The 15,703-nt window shown below is 36.0% G+C and overlaps 1 protein-coding gene across 3 annotated transcripts in view; it reads right to left on the bottom strand.

The window, feature by feature from the left end:
• The window catches only part of NRG3 (neuregulin 3), a 402,024-nt gene that overhangs the window by 32,335 nt on the left and 353,986 nt on the right, over positions 1-15,703 (bottom strand). For all 3 annotated transcript variants that reach the window (XR_004751993.1, XM_035330413.1, XM_035330412.1), the window contains exons 5-6: positions 6,668-6,770; positions 2,637-2,763 (exon numbers count right to left, since the gene is read on the bottom strand). Coding sequence is in view for 2 of the 3 variants with exons in the window: in XM_035330413.1 (XP_035186304.1) it covers positions 2,637-2,763; positions 6,668-6,770 (230 nt within the window). In the remaining variant the exon portion in view is untranslated. The remainder of the gene's footprint in view (positions 1-2,636; positions 2,764-6,667; positions 6,771-15,703) is intronic.

Genomic DNA, 15,703 nt, shown 5'->3' on the forward strand with positions numbered 1-15,703 from the left:
ATGAAGTCCAGTCGAGGTTAAAAGGGAAGAAAGGAATCATGAGGAGAAAAAATACTCCCCTGAGATTAGTCAAGCTCTTTAAAACCCCAGACCACTTGAAAAACTATCTGCTATATCCTGGGTCTCAAGAACTGAAGAAAACTTCTTCCTTGGGCAACACAGCATTTGAAAAGATCTATGTACCTATTAGTAAATGTAGCAGCCTCTGAGTCAAAATGTGAAAGCTCTTTCAGAATAGACATCTGAATATTCATCAAGAATAAGGAATGTTATGCAGCTATTTTTAGGTCTACGCTAATACAGAGAAGAATTGAAAACAAGGTGAAAAAAAAAAAATGAAAGCATCACCAGGTCCATCATGAATAGGATGGGGAAAAAAAAAGGAGAATCTTTTAGGGAAAGAGAATGATGGCGTACAAGCAAGACAGATAACCCATTTTAGAAAAGCACACAGAATAGGAAAGAAGAATTCCAGGCTTTCATATACCCAAACTACTCCTAACTGGATGACTAGCTTCCAGAAAATAACTTTAATTTCTTTAAGTTTCTCTGTTGGCCCTTGGGAATAAAAAGAACCAAGATTTCTCCCAGACATGAGGAGCTTTCTCCCATGGTAAGGAGCTGTGGATGGGAACCTCACAGAAATCATATCCAGAGTGTCTGCAGCACCTCCTCAGGTTTGGGCCAAGGGAAAGTTCTCCCCCCCTTGCCAAAGCCTGGTCTCCTTCTCAGGCTGCAGATACACACAGGGCAGGTCTCTGCTCTCTGATGGGGAGCCACTCAGACCCATTTCAAAGCTCTTTTCTGCTCTCTCCCTGCCTCCTCCCCCCATTTTTTCCTCCAATCTGCCAAGTAATGTAAATATTTAATGAACTGCCTACATGCATTCCTGCACTAAAATCTTTCTAACAATAGAAATCATTATTGTCCTGCACTGTTACTCTACATGCCGCACAAGGTCATTCTGCATTTCTTCCTTAATATTTTTGCTCCCCAAAGGAAAATGCACTAATGGCAAGGATAAAACTGCTCCCTGCTAGCTGCCACAGGAAGTAGAAAGTGGTGTTAATTACCAGCAGTGAGAATTGCAGTCTGAACAGCATTAAAAGCTGAAAAGCAAATTTGGCTTAAAATAATAAAGCATAACAATGGTTTTTGATCTCTAATATTTGGAATCCACAGACTGCCGTTTCAGCCATTATAACTATTGTTATGGCAAAAGAAAAAGGCTTAAATAAAGCTTGTTGGATGCTCAGAAGATACCAAGTAGTTCTTTGTGATGTTTGGTTGAACAAAGATTGCACTGAATTAGTGAAAAAATGCCTGAGAACATATTCTTGGTGCTAACCACGACCTACTTTGTATGTTAGAACAAAAGGATCACAAAAGCTCTTTACAACTTTACCTTCTGTTGTCACCATTACAACCTAATGGTGACAACCTAAAACAACTGCTCGTTTTAGGGGCAAGAAGTAAACTATGACTGAATGAAAGTTAAAGAACTGCAGAAGGTCTCTAAACCGTCACTGTGCTATTTTAGTGAAATTATCTTTCTCCTTGAAACAGTGCATTTTTCCCGAATCACAAAACATATGATGACCACAAGGTGCTTCTACGAAACTAAACTGCTCGTGGGCACAAGCAGTGCTCTAACAGCTCTTCTGTCACAGCATCGGGGGCTCAGCTTACTCCAACTGGTTAAAAAGGCATTCATTTGATGTAAACCTGGAGCTGAGATATCTGTGGCTAAGTGAGCATGAGTGCTCACTTTTGTTTATATTATAAATTAAAGTATGTTCTAATTATTAAAATATATTCTAGTGTTGGCCTGGCTTTCAAGACCATTATCCATTGTTTTAAATGCTTTGTTCAGAAAAAAAAAAAAAAACAAAAGGTTAGCATTCATACACACTTAGTGTAGGAATGAGGGGAAGAGAACAGCATGCATTGGAAAGGAATTTGCATCAAGGGCTATATAAATTAGCTGTCTTCAAGTTCCTTGTTTCAAATTCACTTTATGCATTTCATTATTGTGGGATTGTATTAACTTACAAATAACTATTGAAAACATGACTAAATAAACTTTGAACTTAGTTTGAACAAACTGACCTCTTTCTAATATCAAAAATCCCTTTATTTAACTCACGACTCAGCCAAATGATACCATCTGCACTGTCTTCCTTGGGCACTAGTTAACCTGTACAAATTTAAGTCCAGCTTTTGAATTTTCTCTGAATTAACTGTGACGAGTTGCATGCAGGTTCATTAATATGTTGTACAGGAAAACTCAAAGTCACTCAAGATCGAAGTCTCCCACTTCACCTATAAACCATACTTACGAGCTAAGGTATTCTCCAACAGTAATTTCCAGCGTTGGAAGCAAAACTAGGGGGCTCAGTGTGGTTTTTTACATGAACAAAATATCCCAGGGCCCATCAAAGTAACTTACAAAAAATAAATAAAATAATCCCTGCTTGGTGTTTTCTATTAACAGGCCTGACAGAAAACATTTTATGAAAGAGGTGAGAATTCTTGTTCCCATTGCTCAGATGCTAACAGCAACATGACGATGTGCTGCCATCAGCAGCAGGAACACAGCCAGGCTATTAAGTGTTGTAGCTGGCAGGATTACTTACATTTTGCAGCTGGACTCGGCTTTGTGCCATACACTCTGACTTTGCCATCATGCTGGAAGCATTTAGGCTGTAGGTTTTCCTATTCTGTGTTTCTTTCAGCTGTTCATGAATTTGCTTTGTTTGTTTCCTGCAGAGAGAAATAAAATTAGTGTAAGAAAGAACTAGTTTGAACTACTACTATAGCTATGATGTTTATATAACCATGGTTCTCTCTGTTCAAAACTTCATTGCATTGGATTAACCAGCTAAGCTAATTGACTGGAGTCTAATATTTCAATGCAATGGTCATTTTCCGGAGAGTCTTAAGAAAGGAAAAAAAGGAGCTTCTCTGTTTAAAATGTCTTCTATTCTCAGATTACTATAATAGCATGCTAGTTTTAGCGCAGATTTTTGAAAGAAAGATAATCTATTGAATATTTAACAATAGCTTGCATGCAGGCCTGAATATTAAAAAAGCATTTTGCTTGGATTTGGAAAGAGATATTGGCAAACACAGCAAGTATTCACCCCTACTGGTTATAAAAAGTGTCAAACATTTCTGCAAGGAGCATTAGACTCTTGCATACGCTGGCCAGCAGCACAGCTTTTTTATGCAGCACACAGCTCTTGGACAGCAATTGGTGCTGAGCCAAATTTCAGAAGGAAGTAAGCGATTTCAAGGAAGTGTAGGTAAGAAATAAAGGAAAAACAAACGGTGTTTTCTCCATACTGAATCTGAAATTCTAGCAAAAAGGCTTCACTAAAATTTGGAAATGTTCTGGTGATTTGCTGCTGAAAGCATTATGACATGATCATTTTCATATAATCCCAGAGGAAATTCATGACAGTAGCTCTAGAGTTTGTATGATTGAGCATTGGACTTTGGGAATCTCTTCTGTACATATGATACTCTTAGGATTTAATCAGGAAAATAACAAAACAAATTATGCACTCTTGGAACTCTGATTTGGGTTTATTTGGAAAATCTGGGTTTTTAGTCCTTTCTACATTTATAAACACATGAAAGTGAATTGGAATATTCAGTACTTCATTGCTGTATTTTTTAACATTACAATTAAGATTCCAGAAGGTTATTTACTGAGAAAAACAATCTAATAATTAGTTTCACTTAATGTTTATGCAACCTAACATTAATATTAGGTTTATGCATATTCATTTTGCCGAAAAACATGATTCACAGTTATAAAACTAGAAACTATTAATAATTCAAAGTTATCGATTAATATATTAATATATTTGTTTTCAAAACAAATGATCCTTATGTCTTCTACTTAACAGACACTCTGCAATAAAGTGTTATCTCAGCAAGAAAATAAAATCACCAGTCATCTATAAAATCCAGCCATAAAGAGCAGCCCATTTTCTTTTTACTGTGCTCTCCCCTCTGTTGCTAACACTTACTTTCTTGATTACTCTGAAAGGAATAATTGGAAGGGTATAGTGTTTAATTAAAGTTCTGAACTTCCTCAGATGGAATATATTTTAAAGGAGGACTTTTTAATACAATGCTGCATAGGGAAGTGCACATTTCTAGCAGCAGGTATTTCGCAATTGTTAGACTAAGAAAATCAGAGTCAGTTTCTTCATATAAACTTTCTTCCCCCTGGACCATGAAACATTCTGTTAGTAATATTTTACTGTTTGATATATCAAGTTAAGCCCAAAAATTATCCTCCACACAGGAGGGATGCTTTGGTAACTTGGAAGCATGATGAAGATACCTCTGCTTGATGAAAAAGTCCTAAAAATCTGTTGATTAAATGCTGCTAACATATGATAAGGGTTGATTCATTTTAAATTTGCTGTTTTTTACACCCTTGAGACACTGGACAATGCACATATACAATGCTGTTGCAGCGTTCCTTCAATCTTTAACTTCTGTCATCTCCAGCTATTTCTGCATATCCACAGCTTCCCCGCCTCCTGCCTTGGACTGGGCAAACCCTACTACCTTACTTGCTTGCCAGTGCTCATAATCTTCATGAATTTTGGTATGGAGAACACCTATAGGTGTGTTGAAACTTTCCACAAAGGTAGTGTCAGGCCAATCAAGAGATTTAAGAGATTTACTTTTTGGACAGTTTGCCAGATGGAACCACAGCCAGGGACTTGGGGATTGGTATCTTAAAATTGCTGTGCTTCATATGTTTGAAAATATCTCATGACAGAACCAAGGTGCCTATTTTCTCAATACTCTTCAAACTTCAGATCCCAGAATCTGGCATAAGCACGCTTCAACTCTTCCTAGTAACTCTTAACTATCATATTTATAATGCAGATTAAAAAAAAAAAAAAAGAAAAAAAAAGAAAAAAAAAAAAAGAAACCCGAGATATGAACCACTACAGTCCTGTGAGTGCATCTTTGAAGGATTATTTCTACTCATTATTTTTAAAAATAGCTCTCTCCACCACCTTATCAAAACTAGTATTTGGAAGGCTGTTCCAACCCAGCTCTTCACTATTCCCTACAACACTGCAAAACCAAGAGGAACACAGCTAAAAAAAACTTCACTGAAGAGAGGGACATTTTATTCACAGTATGCTCAGTTGTTGATGGTATGTTCTTCCAACTGGCAATCCCAGTCTGCTTTTCCTGAATCTCTATTCATCAGCAAAAAACTCAGCCCTTTCCAGGAAGGACAGGAACACCTTATTCTTTTCCCTCTTCCATTCTTCTGCAAATCTAAAATAAATAATGACATTTCTAATTATATGGCAATATGGCTGTCCTTGCTCACAATTTAAACTGCAACCAAAGAGTCTGCCGAGAGGAATTGTCCTGCAACAGCACCTTCCTAGCTAAAGCCATTGTCTGAATATAGGTTGAAAGAACAAGTAAATGAAATCCCTCCAGACAGAACAGGTACGAGAATTTAAACAGAACGTGAACCAACTTAACTCTTCATTCATATCATGCAAAAAGTACCACTGAAATCTGAAGAGAAGGGTGAAAAAAAAAAGGCGTGGTGACTTTTCCAGTTTTTTTTTTTTTTTTCATTTTCTTGATAGAAATGGCAAAAAGTTTTTTGTTTGTTTGTTTTTGTTTTATTTTCCTATAAGTACCTCTCATCATGATAGCATGATAGATGCTTCTGATAGTAGTATCTCATTTCCTACCCATTAGAATAAATTTTAAATAAAAGCAGGGTTGGTGGGTGGGGTTTGGGGATTCAGATAAACATCCAAACTTTTAAATAGTGGAAACCTCCACATTTCTGATGCTCAGTCATATGCTCACCATGGCTAACCTCATACAGGTTATTTTATATTATTAATATTTTTACATTAATTTATATTGATGTGTGTTCTCTCATTAGCTCCAGTTGGAACAGGAATGAGGGATGACAATCATGCAGAACATATTTATAAATATTTGCATTCATAAGCATGTCATCTAATTGCTATGACGTTTGTGCAACTCAAATTATACACAAAATAAATATTAAAAAAGAATGTTCAGTTGCAGAGATAAAGAGAAATAGAACAGAAAGTATTTCACTTGAAAATAGTTTAGTACACATGATTTCATCTTATTTTATAGTTCAATGTACTTGTGCATTAGAGATACAGAGTTATGCAGCTTTGATCAGCAGCTTACCACTATTAACTAAAGGTTATAGTTATCTACAGAAAACTTATCTGTTCATGCATTTCTAACTTTTACCTTTATTCCCAGCATACAGAAACAAGAGGGACATTAAGGAATATGAAACAAAATGCAAAAAATATTTATTGTCAAAATAGGAAGTGATTATCACACTGATAGTAAAAGGCACAGAATTATTATTGTCAAGAAAAAGAACTGGAAAGGTCACAATCCTTTCTTTCCTGATACCAGGAAACAGAAGAACATGTAATACTTCTATTTACTTTTTTTGTTGTTGTTGTTGTTTTCTGATTTACATAATCTACCCATGGAGAACTGTTCTAGCCTCTCCAGAAATAATGACTGCTTCAAAAGGAAGGAAGAAATTGAAGCCACAAAAAGGACAAAAGCTAAAAAAATGAACACACTAGACAAAGGCTCTTACTTTGTTTTGAAGTAGAATGCTGCACAAAGCATGCCCACTACGACTATGCCAAAGACGATACAGGAAATAGACAGCACCTGGCGCTGGTACACTTCTTCGCTCTCTGTGAACAGCAAAATTGAGAATTATGAAGGCATCAGAAAACAATATTTGTGAAAAAGTGGATTTCAGCACAACATGGTTTCACTAACGATGGACAAATATGTGAGATTTTGGAGGTCCAGGTTGGCCAGATTCTCAGCAGAATGGATGCTTCTCTGAACCTCTCATCTAGATAAAATTCATAGAGTTGTGGCCTCCTAGAAAAGTTTTAGAAAATCGTTCCCAAACATGTTGAAAGATACATAATCATAAAAACCAGGAAAGTTTAATATTTTCTCTGCCCTACATGTTTTTTTTCCAGCTCCACTGTCAATAGAATAAGGAGCCCTGCAACCATGGAGCTTTAATGGCTTAAGGCAAGATCCATCAGAGCTCTCAGAAGGTCCCATAAGACTCAAAGTTCATTTTGAGCTACAAAAAAATGCAAGTTTTGTTTTGAAAGAATGGTGATTACAATGTCTTGCTCCCATGTCATTCCCTGTATTTGAAGCTAATGTACAACATACCACAGTGAAAAAAAAAAAAAATCAACTTGAATGGAATCCAAGGAATGCTATGCTACAATGCATCAGACATTGCTTTCATGGGAATCTCTAGTTTTTGAAGTAATTTCCTTAATACATCTCATCATCTTCTAATTAATTGCAAAACAAGAACAGAATGGAAGTTAAAAAAAAAAAAAAAAAAAAAAGCTAAGAAAACAAGAGAAAACACTCATTCATGACAGCAGACAAGCTGATAGGCAACTGGAGTTTCACACACTATATTTATCAACAGCTCTGTGTTATATTTTATTTTTATTATTTCAGCTTCTTGTCTAATCTTGTCTAATCTAATCATGCTAAAAAGATTGTTTTATAATCTGTGTCTCCAAACATACAGCATATAAAATAATCTTTTCATTCATATATTTGAGGTAGAAAACCAACATGTCAGATTATCAAAGCACAGCATAAGCACTGTACACTGAAAAAGCTACATTTCCTTTCTAGGTCAGAGATCTTCAGTGCAGAACCCCTGTCAATAAGAATACCAGACTCATATGTTAAGTAGGTGACAGTAACTCCAAGTTCTAGGTTCGTAAGGCTCAGGTTTGTAAGAAGAAAAAAATGTAAGACAACATCAAGGTCAATCTGGGCAAATATTGAAAAAATCAGCACCTAATCGGAATGTCAGTCAAATACCAACTTGCTTTATTATTATGACTGAATATTATGTACAGTTTCGTGATCAGTACTAATTATTAATTTCTCAAGAAAAAATATGCAGACTATCCCAGTGCTGTTATGAAACACTTAGAATCTTATTCATGTCTCTAGTAGAAGTCCCAGTTCCACTTCTGAAGCTATTTCAAATAAAATTACAAGTACCAAATCTTTATTTCTTAGATACTTCTTTACTTGCTCCCTCAAAGAGCAATACAATGATTCAGGACACTCCTGATAACATTGCAATAAATCTGATTCCAATAGAGCTTTAGTCCCATTCCTCACTGCATCGACAAAATTTGGATCTAGACAGTAAATTCTTATTCGTACTGAACTAAATGTCCGGGGTTTCTTGCTTTTTTGTTTGTTTTTAATAGCCTGTCTAAACACAAAGTTATCCACCCTCCATTACCATTACAGTACACAAAAGACTAACCTTGTAAGTTTTGAATCATGAAATGTTGAGGTGGGTCACACTGCAAACAGTTAAATAATTGTTCAGTTCCATAATTGCTAATCTATTCTGACTGAATACCAATATCAACACCTTCTGCCTAAAATCACTAATAAAGCATACGTACTTATAAACGTACTTATTTGGGTTAAAATAAATCGATATAAATTGTGACAAAAAGCTTTATTTTCTTTTTCTGTTAACCTAGGTATTCATTAAAAACTTTATTTCTTCTGTGACTTTGTCAAGAAATGGTGAGTTTCATGCAGCTATGTCCTTTTGTCAGTCCTGAGTAGCTATCATTGTCTTTTAAAGATGCTTTAGAATATCTTTTACCAAGATAAAAGCACTTCAGAGCCTGGACAATATTATCTTGCTCAAACAACTAGGTGAAGATTTAAGTCTTTTGTATAGTCTGCTTAATCCCCATCACTGGTTTTCAACACACACTGATCAATGCTTTCTTTACTTTTTTTGTTTATTCTGCATAGTGCATATTTAAATAACTAGTTATTGATTAACTATACTCCATTTCTTAGAAAGCTTTGTTCATTTTTTATATCCTTTAAATCTGTGTTTGTGTATTGGACTCCACCATTTTTTGTCTCCAACATCTTAAAATATATTCAGCTTAGCATTTTTCCATTCTCCAGTCTTCCGCCTTTTTTTTTTTTTTTTTCTTCCCTAAAGAAAAAATGCCAAACAAAAACAAAAGCAAATACCACCACCCTATTGATGGAAATTTCATCTGCATCTCTCTGCAAACTTTCAAGGTCTACTCATTGTTGCTATGATTTAACCCCACCATTGTTCTAAACACATGTAGCTGAGATCCCCTCTAGCTGAGGGGTGCAGAATAGGGCCTTTAAACCTAACACAATAAACCAGAGGGCTATAGCTGAGTTCTGCTAAGTACTATTGCTCTCACAGAACAGAACACTGATGAAATTCAATATGCAAAAAAGAGAACTGAAAATTTCTTCTCCTCAGCTGTAGATGTGCATCAAATTATGCACACATGTATTTACATACTGAAACAAACTTGCAAGATAATCTAAAGTGTGAGTGAAATTATATGTCTCTATTCACAGATATTCATACATTCCCTGTGAAATAGATCACCTTAATTACATTCTATTGAAATAAACACTCTAGGGAGAGGACTCTTCATTTAGTGAGCATCCAAGAAAACATTTCAGGTAAAAAACAAAATATAAACTGATGTGGATGTTCATAGATAACCCAGCTAAGGAATTAAGGTTACAGAAAACAAACTCCATCAAGCATTCAAATTATACCTATACCAACAAATCTAAACCAACAAAAATACAACCTCAGAAAACAGTGCTGAAAAATAAAATAGTAAACTGTTTAGATTCAGACTATTTTGATTATTGAAAATTATGGAAAGAATGATCCTTCCAGAACACCAAGACAAACTCACATGGGTCATTAAGCCTCTTAGAAAGGTCAGTTCCTGTAGGCAAGCCCTCATTCTCCATGTGGACTGCTACACGTCTGGCCCAGTTTTGTTTACACTATTGATTCTTTCTTATTTTCATTCTGGCAACTTGTCTTGCCCTTCGCCTCTGTCCCATCATCCTACTGAACCTGAATTTAAACTTCTCATTACCTTAGCTGCTCCTTCTTCTAACCTTATTTCACCTATTTCCTACTGCTATAAAATACAAAACTAACTATTGGTGACCCATGGAAGCAACGTTTCTACCAGCACTCACAGCATAGTCAAATTTCATTTGTCTGTCAATCAAAAAAGTGTATGTCGTATTCCAGGTGCCAGGTTTCTTTTTGATTCCCCTGCTCTTTAATATTTACTCTTAAAGGCTGTCATCTGCCTGCTTTATGCATGTGGAAAGACCCACTGAAGCATACGCATAAGACTTTAAAGGATAAAAAGTGTAGGACAGACACATTTTTCTTATGTCTGTTACTTCTAAAGGATATAGTGGTTTTGTTGTATAAATAAACTGAAACCTGCCTCTTCTTTGTAACTTTACTATAAAAGAAAGAACACTGATGGAGGGTCCTTGAGAAATATGTATTTCTAGCCATATGACTGAAGAAAAAATAATTCAGTTAACTAAAACAGATTATGTTAGTCTTTGTTAGCCACTAAATCCACAATATCATTACCAGCTGTAATCAGCTGATCCTCTAACTTCTATTGCCTACTTTCTGAATTTGTTGAAATTTCTTAGGAAGTTATTTCAGATGTAAAGAACTGCATTGTGCATGTGGCCTAAAGAAAATTACAACAAAGCAAAAATAGTAACTTTTTTATACCTCACAAACATCATTTGCCACTTACAGTACCCTTATTGGTGTCCTGTATCCTCAGAGGATTCTGCAGAAATCCTGAATACAACGAAGGAAGACTACATGGAAACTCCATTCACATCAAGATTTCCCATAAAATATGGATTACCATGAATTACAAGACAAGAGATTAGTTAAGAGCATATTTCTCAATATACTTATATTTACAAGTGACAACTGTTGAACTATATAAGGCATTCTAAATTTAATTCATGAAGAGAATAAAAAAAAACTTGCATGTTCCACAGAACAACCTGCGATTGCCTCAGAATCAGACTCGCAGCTCTCCCAAGAGTTTTCCCTGTTCTTTCACTTGCAAAAACCTACCATACAGACACACTGCCATATGCTGTGGCTTGTTCTAAGGCAGAATGATTTAGCAGTTGAAATGTGAAAAGCTACAATTCAGAAATTTCTTTGACCCTGGGTATAGGATCCTTCTTTTTTTCTGTAACCATGAGGATAATATTGCCTCTCCTATTTCAGCAAATAGCATGATGAACTTTAATAAACATCTTCACCTCTAAAAGAATGAATTCTACGAAAATATATAAAACCGCCCCAGATAAGTCTGTTCCAATTTCTTTAAGAGTGTATGCATTGCTTCATATAAAATACCATGTTTTATTCTAATTCCCAGATACCTTTATTAGTCACCGAGTTTTTTTCCTTCAACTTTTGTCTGTGTGGATTATTTATTTATTTATTTTTAAAAGGGCTTCAAATCACTTTGGCTCTAAAATTAAAAATGGAAGTTTGTATCCACTATCATTTACAGATAGGGCAGAGTCAAGGTTAATTGCACAGATTCACATTTCAGACTGGAAGCAGATCAAGCTAACTTCTGCTGGAAAAAAAGTTCATAAAGCATTTCATAGTTCTAGTACTGATTCTCTCTTGGGAAGAAGTGTTACATGATTCTCACTGTAACAAAGATTAACAAAATACATTTTCTTGTGTTTGTGGAATGTCTGCAGCAGAAGGACCTTAACGAGAGCAAAGTGGAATAGATGAAGTGCATTATATATTATAATTGCATATTTTATATTGTTTGACTATTGATATTTAAACCTAGTGAGATCATTTTCTGTGTACACAGAAGGCAGAGAATGAAAGGATGAGTGCTCAACCTCTTTGAATGACCTACTTTGGAGTACTTGATTCTACAATATTAATACTGCATTAGCTATAGTTTTGCATGGAACATTAAAAAAATGAAGCAATGAATTAAGTATAACGTTGAAGAGTCATCATGAAAAAGGGATGCAAAGGCACATGGCTCTAACCTTGAGCTCTCAAGCAGATATTTTAGGTTGGTGAGTGAAGGGTAAAATTTCATCCAAAATTTAACAAACCAAAACATCCTGAAAATTATTTAAATCAAACCCATCCTTAAAAAAACAATATAAAACAAAATAAAACAGCAACACAAATCCACTTTTTGGCTCATTCTACCTAGAAATAAAAAAAAAAAAAAAAAAAAAAGAGAAGAGAAGAGAGAGGCTAATGTTACATAAGAATGTCTAAAATGCAGCTACAATAGGAGTGAACATGCCATTATTCTTAGTAATTGCTACTTGTTATGATGTGATGATTTGATAAGCACTTTTAAACAGCAAGATCATAACCCCGAAAGTAATTTGATTTTAACTTTGGTTTCCTAAGAAACACCATTTCCTTTTATCTGCAGGCAACTTCAGAGTTTGTGTCAGCTATAAGCAGTGCTCAAATACAGCAAACTTTCAAAGCCTTAGTTAAGTATTTTCAATGTAATAAATTTATTAAATTTTAGGATTGAAGTAGGTCTGTAGGTAGCTAAGAAATTAGAGGCAGCTTTTCCCTTTTTAAGAAAATATCTGGTTATGAGTTTTTGTGTATTGACAATTCATGACTAGCACAATGCAATTCTGTTCTATACTTTATCTGTTTACATCCTACTTCTACAACTGATAAGGTCATTTTCATTAAGGTCATTTATCAGCAAAATTCATTACCTAAGTCTCATCGCACTATTTCTGTGCACACTAATTGCTAGTACTGAGCTGCTACTGAACTAATAGCTAAAAATATGTGTTTTAGCTAGTAGGTAAGACTTGAAGACCTACAATCAAGTCTTATTCTGTATACCACCTTTGCTCACTGAGAATCACAGAAGCACCTCCAATTTCTACTATAGATACAAGAGAGAAATTCTACCACTTAAAGGATGTCTTTCACCATCACACCAGTCTCAGGGATGGGATCATACTGGTCCCATCATGGGATGGGATGGGATGGGAGCATGGAATGACAACATGCAAGAAAAGCATAATTTAGTTGCACAGCTAAACACCAATTCTGCACAGTTCAAGCTTCTTTTGTGTCGACAATACCATTGACCATTCTCATGTAATGGTTTTGCAACCATTTGAATTTGCAACATTTTCGCATTGTACAGAAAAAAGCTTCTAACATTTCATGAATACGTAAAATTCTTCAAAGCATAAATCACAGCAGCTTAAAGACTGTAAAATATTACAAATATATGATTATTTTCTTTGATTAAATAACATTATTTCCAGAAGGATTTAGATACCTTTTTATTTATTTTTCTTCCAATTTTTACATTTCTGTGTATACTATTGATTATTTGCCTATCAACCTTTCAGAACATAGATTTCTCATAGGTAATACATCACTCTTTTGCTTTCTCTGTGTAAGCACCAAAATTTTATATGAGAGTCTTAAGCTGGGAGATGGGGGGGCAGTATACTGCTTGGACTCCAGAATGATGATTCACCTTCTTTCTATCTTAAATTTTGGCTGCTTCCTGATATATCTGATCACCTTCCCTCTCTGATTTTGTTATCTTCCTTTCTTTATCTTACTTTTTATTGTAAATCTTATAACCAAACACAATTTTGCATTTTCAAAATGTCTTTGCTATCACATTTTTTCCTCCACCATCAGCATGAAAAATTGTAATATGACCTTCTATTTCTGCTAAGTCTGTATTCTCAAGGGCACATCTGAACCTCCCGTCTCTCCTGAGGCCCTAGTTCAGCTATGCTTTGTACTGGTAAATGGAAGAAGCAGAAGGAAGGACATTTAGCACAAGCTTCTTGCATGAGTTAGTGTGTACCATGGTTTCTTAATATACATACAGATAGGCAGGACTAATCCAAACACCATTGAGTGCAACAGACATTGGATCAGATACATAATCATTGCACTTTAAGTCATTGTATGCATAACTACATAGCTTCTTAGATGTTTATTACATAAAAATATTATGACCTTATAAAACAATAACATTCTTTAATTCTGGTTTAGTAATTCCTTAGCTGATGAGGGTTTTTATTCTGAAAATCATAGGCATGGCTAACATCTAACATAATAATGCCTTAATTTCCCAGCTGATATTCTATTTGATCTCAGATCTTGCATTGCTATTACCAGCAAAGCCCTGTCACTGGAATTTCTCCCACAGGTGAGGCTTACATATTCTATTGCTCACTTACTAATATTGAACATTTCACTCAAATCTCAAGCTAGAATCAGAGCTGCCAAAGTGTATTTGACAGCTACTGTTGATGGCTACATTGTCAGAAACTCACAGTAAGTCAAGAAACATTATAATTAAATGCTGTCTCTGTTTTGACTACTGCTGTTTTAACCAGGGTGCTTTTATAATTTCTTCTATTTCACAAAAATACAGCGTGAGCAGTGACAAGAGAGCCACAGAAAATGACTGTTAATAACTTGAAATATTTTCTGCTTTTCTTCTTCCTAAACTGAAACAGAACTGTGGTCTTTTACCTGGGAAGAATCTGGAGGGTGAGGGCACAGAGCAGAAGGTCAAGGTCTTACTTCAAGGTCTTACTTGGCTGCAGACAGATGTGATGAGGGACGCTGCATTGCTACTGAAGTACAGCAGTTTCTGAACAGGACTTTACAGGCACAGGTCTACATATTCACGCATTGTTCTCTTTTTGTTCCAAGCCCCGACTCCTTGACCTAGCTCCTCCTACCAAGCCAGTGACCAAAAGAACATGAGATGGGACAAGGAGAGCAACTGCCAGAGGAAGCGAGTCAGAGAAGTATCCTTCACAGAGGGTTGGGTCAATTTGTGATCCCCTTGAAGCCATTCCCAGTCAAAGCTCCCAGGTATGTGGAGGATTAAGGGACTACATACTTGGGCAGCCACTACTGTTCTGATGTTCCCTATCTACCCCATGAGCCAATGGAAACTGCAGGTAGAGACCCGGTTTAGGGTGCACTGTCCCTCTCCTCTCCAGGTGCACTGGCATCCCCCTCACCTGGCCACAAAATATCCCCACCAGTCAGGTCCACACCACAGCACGTGCAACTTTGCTCACCATGACTACAACACTTAAGGCATGATAAATCCCTACAAGCAATCAGAGAGAAAAATAGTCTATGTTGGCAGAGAGAGAAAAATCAACGTGGTGCCTGTAAGCAGCTATGTTCCTCCTTTAATCCTCTGGGGGCATTTTGCCAGTGCGAGGGGATAATACATCCAGTTGTTCATACCGAGCAATGGCAGATGCTTAACGTCTACTAATGTGAGTAGCAGTGTTAAGACACGATTAAGCCCTCAACCCACAAAACGTCTAGCAGTGCCGCTCTGCGTGCTCACCCACGTTAAGGGATCTACTTCATGTATTTGGCAGTAGCTGCAGGTAGGCAGCAAGCTGCCAAAGCCAAGTTGCTCAAGTGCCAACTTGTAAGTATATATGACTGTTGGGACTGCTGCACTGCAAGCCTTTTCAGATGCCTTTGCTTCAGGATTGAAGAAGAGGATTAAAATCTTCAGCACCTGACATATTGCAAGACCTCCATTATGCCACCTAATTGTGTTCCTAGATAAAACAAAATTCTTAACACAGTTAGGAATACACTTTTCCATGTTCTTGTAACTTCTCTCCCTGGCCT

The sequence above is a fragment of the Oxyura jamaicensis genome, chromosome 6 (assembly GCF_011077185.1).
Source record: "Oxyura jamaicensis isolate SHBP4307 breed ruddy duck chromosome 6, BPBGC_Ojam_1.0, whole genome shotgun sequence".
Lineage (NCBI taxonomy): Eukaryota > Metazoa > Chordata > Aves > Anseriformes > Anatidae > Oxyura > Oxyura jamaicensis.